This window comes from Kogia breviceps, chromosome 15 (genome assembly GCF_026419965.1).
Source record: "Kogia breviceps isolate mKogBre1 chromosome 15, mKogBre1 haplotype 1, whole genome shotgun sequence".
In the NCBI taxonomy this organism is placed as follows: Eukaryota; Metazoa; Chordata; class Mammalia; order Artiodactyla; family Physeteridae; genus Kogia; species Kogia breviceps.
Window position 1 is genome coordinate 44,684,474 of NC_081324.1, and position 8,448 is coordinate 44,692,921.

General features: G+C 35.7%; 1 protein-coding gene across 1 annotated transcript in view; it reads left to right on the plus strand.

The window, feature by feature from the left end:
- DSC3 (desmocollin 3) overlaps window positions 1-6,319 on the plus strand; it is a 38,200-nt gene extending 31,881 nt beyond the window's left edge. Inside the window, exons 15-16 of the mRNA XM_059040270.2 lie at window positions 3,952-4,194; window positions 6,106-6,319. Of these exons, the coding sequence (XP_058896253.1) occupies window positions 3,952-4,194; window positions 6,106-6,303 (441 nt within the window). The 3' untranslated portion in view covers window positions 6,304-6,319. The remainder of the gene's footprint in view (window positions 1-3,951; window positions 4,195-6,105) is intronic.
- Window positions 6,320-8,448: the final 2,129 nt, after the last annotated feature.

Here is an 8,448-nt window from a genome sequence, read left to right on the forward strand (position 1 = left end):
CAGCTATTTATCTCTGAGTAGTTCCCACAATTTCTTTAACTCATCCTTATGAAGTTATTTCAGAATTTAGGAGTTAATTTCTATTTTTCATTTGATCAGATTCTATAGACATAAATATGTTATCTGTCAATATTCAAATATTTTTGTAGGGCATTTATTAAACCAGATGTATTGTTTTAGTTATCTCTTTTCTACTCTCTAGTGTTATAGTTTAAAACTTGTTATTGATGTTGTGAATTTATTATAAGAAAAATCTTTTTGACTGCTCAATGTATATTTTCAGATATAGTTTGTTTGTCTAACTCTTTGACCATTTATAATAGGAAGAACTTGCTGAAAGTTCTTAAGATAACCAAAAATATCAAAAAGATATATGTTTTTAAAAAAAGTGTGTGTTTGGGGGGGCAGATTGGAAGAATACTGCCACTTTCTTTTCTTACATATTTCTTGGGACCTCTGAGGTGCTTGGCACTATGCTTCTTGTTCTGCGGGAAGTATGTAAAAAATTATTACAAGTCATGTTCTTCCCTTGAAAAGATTTCAATTCATTCTTGAGACATTGAAAAATAAATAGGAATGTGACAGTAAACTATTAGCACCAATATGATAGGACACTGGTGGAGTTCAAAGATACTGATGATACATAAGTATATTCATGATGTCTGGATATCAACCAGAAAGGCCTGGTGGAAGAGGTACAGATTACTCTGTAACATAAAGAACACGAAGGGTTTGAAAGTGAAGAGATGGAGAAAAACAGCCTAATGAATAAAAAAGGAGATGACAATGTTTAGGGATTATTCAACAAATAGTAAATAAATTGATTTGAAATGGAAGAAATGATGTTTTGGACTAGAGGCTTGACACTTAGGTTCCGGAGGGAGAAGATATAATAGGAGAGGGATGGGGGATGAAACTTTTTTTGTGGCACACTAAGGATTTTGGATTTATTCTCTTGGTAAGGGAGAGCCAGTCAAGGCTTTCTGCATGAAAGTGGCATAACGTGAGCAGTGTGATACTGAATCAGTAGGGTGACCAACAAGAACAGGAAGACAGTAGGAATGGGGAGGATAAAGGATTAGGATCTTTTGATAATTTAAGCATGAGATAACTCTACTAGGATAATGGTTATTGGAAAATTAAAATAGAGATGGATAAGAAATATTTTAAATGTATAAATAAAGTCGTTTTCTTTTAAGTAATAAAAAGTGGAGTCAATGTGACAGAAGCTATAGCCCGGGACAGTGACTTTATATCAGGCCTTTTCTGTATCTCAAGGTGACGATGCCTTTCTTATCGACTATTTCTTTCACTTCCTTCCCACCATCAGGCAAAATCATGACTCGTCTATGCTTGACATGCCTATGTGTGGAACCCTGTAATTATCTCTCCATTCAGGAAATAGATTTAGCCCCATGTTAGTCCTTGACTCATAGTAAGGTCTTATTTTATATCGGAGCATGGAATGATTGAGCTGTACTTAATATTTTTTCTTTGCCATTTGATGCTGGAGTCGGTGGCATTTATTGGCCACATACACCTGTTTACCTGTTCTCTATTAGGAACACTTCTCAAAAGGACTTGAAATTGTTAATTTATACCAGTATATAATTTTCGGCATATTTCTACAAAATGCAACAAAATTTCACAGTGAATGTGTAAACTCATTTTAATACAATGAGTAAAGGTGGTAACTTTAGTTTTGAATCTGAGTTTAAGTCAAAGGCATTCAGATGGGGTTAGGAGTTGTGTGAAAAATCAGGACTGGAAAAGTAAATTTGAAAATCACTGACATGGTGAAGGAGTTGTTGATGCCCTATGAGAATAAACTTGGGAGAAGGAACAGAGATTACAGAATGTGAAACAGTTCTGTGGATTCAGCTTTGATTTTAGTTTATTTTCAATTCTCCCTTTATTAGCTTAGAAATATGATCTCAATATGTATTTATAATGACAAAATTATACCCATCAAGGAGATTTGATAAACAGGATTTGTGTGTGTGTCTGTGTGTGTATGTGTGTGTGTGTGTGTGTGTGTGTGTGTGTGTGTGAGATAGAATTTTACTGTAGCAGCAACCTAAGCAAAAAATGTAGGGTAGCAGTGCCACCAAATGGCTACTTTTCAGTTCTCTTTTCTGGTATTTTTTTCAAAGGCAGTAAAATAATGTTTGACTTTTATAGATATATTTCAGATTCAGTTAATTATCTGAACTTGAAAATCTTTGTTTTGATAGAGACTCTGCTTATTAGATAGAAAAAATAAATTGGTAAGAAGATGACACAAAGACACCTGATTATAGTGGGGGTCTTGTCGTGAAAGTGATGGTTTAGAATTCAAACTGACATGCAGAGGTTATTGCTATAACTGAACATCTCACCTATGGCCTGGACGGTTGGTGTGCAGTTCCAGCGTTGAGTTAATGTTTAATCAAGTCTTTTCCATTTTAAAATATTCCCTTGACTCTTTGTCCTCCCCTAGATCCCTCCATATTTCTTTTTCTTTGAAACTGAATTTTTTGAGAGAAAGATTTTTTACTCGATTTCTCTATGACATTACTTCCTGTTCATTCCGCACTCGGTGGAAATTCTTTTGACACAGATCACCACTGGCCACTTTTTTACTTGACTCTCATGGGTGCTTACTTTATTTGAACCAGTTCTTACCCTACTTGGATTTTTTCCACACCATTGATCTCCTTACCGTAATCCTCTCTTGCCTAGAGAGTTATGCCTCTTTGGTTCCGTATTATCTCAGTGGCTATTCCAGATCAATTCTGTCACAGCTCTAATTCCTTTATCCACCCTTTAAAACATGATGTTTCTTGTCATTCTATTCTTTGCCTTGTTTTCTTTTAGACTGCAGCTTTCTCTGGCTGATATCATTTATTCCCATGGCTTCAACTCCCCCCTACATGGAAGTGACTCCCAGAATTATACTCCAGCTCAGATCTCTCACCTGAGCTCCAGACCACATATTCATATACTCATTTTGCAAATCCACAGGTTTCTCATTTACCACGTCCAGAATTGAATTGCTCACCCTCCTCTCACCTGCAAGTGCATCCTTCATCCCTGTTTCAGTTAATCATACCATCTATCTAGTTGCACAAGCAGGACACATAGGAATAATTCCTGACCCTTCCCTTTGCTGCCTCATCCATCTATCCACCAATAAGCACGCTATGGAGTCCATCCTCTTCTTTTAATCATCCTGCTTCGACTTTGGCTTAGATCCTTATCGTTTTTCACCTATAATGTTTCAGTGACCTCTCTGATATCCATGACTCTAAACTTGTCTCCTTTTTATTTGTCTTTCACATTATTGCCTAAAATAATTTTTTAAAAAATATGTCCCTTGCCTGTTATTTAAACCGTTCTTTTAGTCCCCATAATCTTCAAGATAGTCTAAAAATTTTAGCATGGCATATAGATCTTTATGTCCTCTGGCCTTTTATAACGTCTCTAGCTTCCTCTGTCTCTCTCTTGGAACTTTCTGTGGTAAGCATTCTTGACAGGCTGAAGTTGGGAACCCCCAAGGAACCCCGTTTGCCTTTGCCTCTAGACCCTCTTACAGATAATGCATTCTTCCTCGTATTTCTCAGTAGGAATCCCTCAGCTCAGAGTTTTCACAGTTTGCTCCACTTACTTTCTCCGAGTTTGAATTTTCATGCTCTTCCTCTGTGTCCCTATATCATTCTGTGTTCACCGTACATCAGCATAATCACATTCTTAAAGTAATTGTCTATTTTTCTGCCTCATTGGAGTAAGAGCTTCTTGGAGCCACTGAGGGACCATGTCTCTATCTTTGCACCTAATTGGAAAATGATAAGTCTGTTGAATGAATGAATGAATAAAAGGTTGAGTAAACGAGCTGTCTCCTTTGCCTTCTTGTGACTTTACTTGGAATCCATTTCTTCCCTGTATGAACTGTCTTATTTCATTTTATTTCAGTGTTCTGCCAGTGGGCTTACGACCCATATGGTCAACAACTCTAGCCAAGGCTTTTGTGGTTCTATGGGATCAGAAGTCAAAAATGGCAGGCAGGAAACCATTGAAATGATAAAAGGAGGAAACCAGACCTTGGAATTGTTCCAAGGGGCCGGGTATCCTCATACCCTGGATTCCCGCAGAGGAGGCACCATGGAGATGGACCATTCGGAGTGGTACGAATTCACTCTGCCCCACCTTGTTGAAGTGAGTTTCCTTGAGTGTTTTGACCCTGCAATTTAAATGTCCAAGTGGAGGACATTAGGAAATTGAGATTAACATATATTTTCAGAAACTTCTTTTTCAGATTCTCCAATGTATCCTTTCTCTCTCACTCTCTGATTATTTTTGCCCCTGCTCTTTGATTTTGTTACAGTATTTGATATAAAAGTTTTAATTTCATCTGTCACATTTCTCTTAATTTCTAAAATCTCATGAAAATTGGAGGATTCTACTATCCCTCACTAAAGTTACATTTCATTTTTAGGTGTGTGTTTATCTCATGAACTCTTTTAATGTAGAAGAATAGGGAAAAAAAATCTCATTGTCCACAATCACAAAAATCCCCAAATCAAATCTGCATCTCTCTGTGAAAACAGAATTCTGTACAGAATTCTGGAGTGAATATTAAATAATATGGTTCATATGAACTATTTTTTCATGTGAAAAGCATCATGCATATATAAAGTGTTTTCTAATTCAGAGGAAAGCAAGGATGTGAAAGATAGGGGGGTTCAATAAGGGATTTTCATTCCTGGCAGCACATCAGAATTCCCTGGGAAGCTTTTAAAAAATACTAATGCCTGTGCTTCACCTTGAAAGATTCTGATTTTAATTAGTTTAGCTTTTTTTTTTTTTTTTTTTTTTTAAGCTCCTCGGGTGATTCAAATGTGCAGCCTGAGTAGAGGACCACTGAATTAAGTATTCTTTCTGGTACTAAGTTTTCACTTCTTTTATCAGAGAGTACCAGTGCTGTTGTAATACAAACACTGGTCCAGAAACCCTAAAGCCTTTGATGGACTGCAGATGGGCAGCATTCTGTGACATGGCTGTAGGTTATCATAGGTCCACAGCATATTTATTTTTTTCATCAGATTCAAGTGTTAATCTCTTTTCTGTTTCTAGACAGTCAGTAGACATGTAAGATCAGGCTGAGGAGGAGGGAAGCTAAAGAAACACTCTTAGGGGTATTCTCCAATGTGCATATCAGGTAATGGGATGTGAGGCTAAAATGGTCATGAAGAGAGACACTTGCTAACTTAAGCCAAGGTAATAAGCGCTGGGTCTGAGAGGGGATGGGTACACAGGTGAGAAAGGGGAGAGGTGCACGAGTTTGACAAGGTGGCAGACAGGCCAGTGAAAAACAGCTAGGGTAAATGTGGCTGAATGCTTGGCTTCTCTTCTGGCCAGGTTTTTGCAGTGTGAGTTATCTTGATTATTTTAAATTCACTGAAACGTTTTGGTGCATCTTTTTATTTTGCCATGTTTTAGCTCTCTCGGAAGCTTGATTCTGAAGACAATGTGGTAATCTTACCAACATTATATCTGCAGAAAATAGCGATTTTAGTTTATTGAACATGTACTACATGCTGGACATAATAAGGGTATTTTTCATGCCTTATTATTTCATCATTTAATAATGATCCTGTGAGATAGTCATTGTCTGTATTCCTATTTTAGAAATGAGGAAACTGAGACTTAAAGATGTTCAGTATTATAACTTGCTCAAAGTCATGTAGCTAGTTGGTAAAGCCAAGCTATGACTCCAAATCAGGACTGCTTGACTATTCAAGCTCAAATTCCTAATCACTATGCATATTGCTACCATTTTGTGGACTAGCCTGACCTCTAGATATAAAATTTAGGGATAAGAATTTAATAATAATTTAAATGTACTTAAATATTTGGATTTGTATGGATTACTAGAAATGTAAAATATACTGACTTTGTGGTATGGCTGTGATATAGACCAACCTTGTGCATTTTTTGCATGTAGGAATCCATTAGAGGACACACTGGTTAAAAATTAAGCATAAAAGGTAAATAAAAAATAATTTTATGTTTATCTTTCAGTGTGTTTAAAACAATAATACAATACCTTTTTTTAAAATTTTACAGAAATTGCATCTATGTAATCAGGATGAAGACCACATGCCATCTCAAGACTATATTATTACGTATAACTATGAAGGAAGAGGGTCTCCAGCTCGTTCTGTAGGTTGCTGCAGTGAAAAACAGGAAGAAGATGGCCTTGACTTTTTAAATAATTTGGAAACCAAATTTACTGCCTTAGCAGAAACATGCACAAAGAAATAATGTTACAGTGCTACAATTAGACATATCTTTATCAGGCATTCTGGAGGTTTCTGAAAGGGATATTGTAAAATTTAATTTATATCTAGATATCTAGATATCTATGAATATGAATATATATGAATTTTTCTAAAATTTTTGAATTATGCTACGTAACAATTTGTACTTTAAAACAGTTTGTTACTTATCTTTTCAGGAAGTTTAAAATGTTAAAACAGATTTTGCCTCTTTTACTGCTGAGTAAATAGACAACCAGCAAATCTCATGCTATAGCACTGGAATTAGGTCTATAAAGGACCTCCTCTTCTTTTCATATATTTTTCCAATAAATACATTGGCTAAATATTAGTCCAACAATAGAAGCTGTATTTGACTGACTATAGCAGAACAGCTCTGTGGGCTAAAAATTCCATTCTTATTCCAGATTTAGATTAAAAGTAGAATATTAATCATTATGGTAAATTATGTTGGATTTTTTTAGCTCTAAAAAATCAATAGCACCTGATCATTTGCTCTGAAGGCTACTAGAATTTTGTTTTTCTTCTGAGTAGCAATTAGATCATGAAGAGCAGTTCTAGATACTAGATTGCCCTAATAAGGTCTCAAAAACACAGAGCCACAATGTGAAAACTAGACCAGGAAAGTGTAGACCAAAAAAAAGAAAATGTGTTGTTTTTATACTTTTGAAAGTGTGTTTTATGGTTTACAAAAGTATTGTTATGAGGAATATATCGAAGTTTCCTTAATCTCGAGAAAGAAAATTATATTCACCATACAGAGTTATTGCCAGTATTTTAATGTAAAGATCTTCTGTTGAGATTGTAATCACAAGTCTTTTTCCTGAGATTCAGAACTACCTTTGATAACTTGCCAGTAATGAGAATTATGCTGAGAAAAAGTTGCTTTTCTTCTCTTGAGAATTATACTTTCATGTTTTCATTTGCAAGTTTAGCACATATGGCTCTTTATTTTCTCTCGACAGTAGTCATTTGCAGTTAGAATATCTTATCCTTAGATGGACTGTAGTTACGCCATTGAATCAGTCTGAAGAAACAGACTCCCATCGTAGTTATGGTAGCAGTGAGCATTAACATTCATTTCTATTCACTACCATTTTCAAATAAAATACATTATTCCTTATTAAAGCAGGTAAATATTACACAATGCTATAATGAATCAAATGAATATAGGGAAACTTAAACCTTAGGTGCAATTTAATATCTTCCAAGGTGTTGCTTAAATTTTGTGCTTCTCAAATTTGTTCACATGCTACAGCCTCTGGAAGGCCTTGCAAAATTCCCCAGAGCAATGACGTTTAAACTTAAAATAATTAACATCTAATCTTATGATAAACCTAATAGCACATAATTATATACTCACTTCAAATGATAGTTTAAAAAATAGACAACAAATAATAGGTACCACTAGTTGAAGAAAAGTTTGAAAGAAAAATAATTAAGACTAAATTAATTTTAAAATTTTGCAGCTATGAAGAATTGGGACCTGCGCCCCATACCCGACCCCTGCAAAAAAAAAATTCTTTATTTTACTTTGGAGGCAGAATTTGTTGAGCTAGCCCATGAAGTGGCAATGTTCGATAGGAATACAGTTTGAACTGGATATATGTATATATATACACATACATATTAATGTTTATTGATTAATGGTTAAATATATAACCATTAATCATTAATGGTTAGATATATAACCACTAATCATTAATGGTTAAATCATTAATCAATGCAACATTTAAAACAAAGTGGAAAAAAGCATTTAAAACGAAGTGAAATGGGCTTCCCTGGTGGCGCAGTGGTTGAGAATCCGCCTGCGGATGCAGGGGACACGGGTTCGTGCACCTGTCTGGAAGGTCCCACATGCCACCGAGCGGCTGGGCCCGTGAGCCATGGCCGCTGAGCCTGCACGTCCGGAGCCCGTGCTCCGCAACGAGAGAGGCCACAGCAGTGAGAGGCCCGCGTACCGCAAAAAATAAAATAAAATAAATAAAGTGAAAAACATTTAATTTAAAATGAGGCGGGGGTGTGGTGTGTTCTATAATAGAAATCCGGGATTTAAAAAATAGAGAACTTATGTTTGGTTCTTAGGTGCTGCATGATAACTAAGCATATCAGGAAATAGTTCATGTGCATT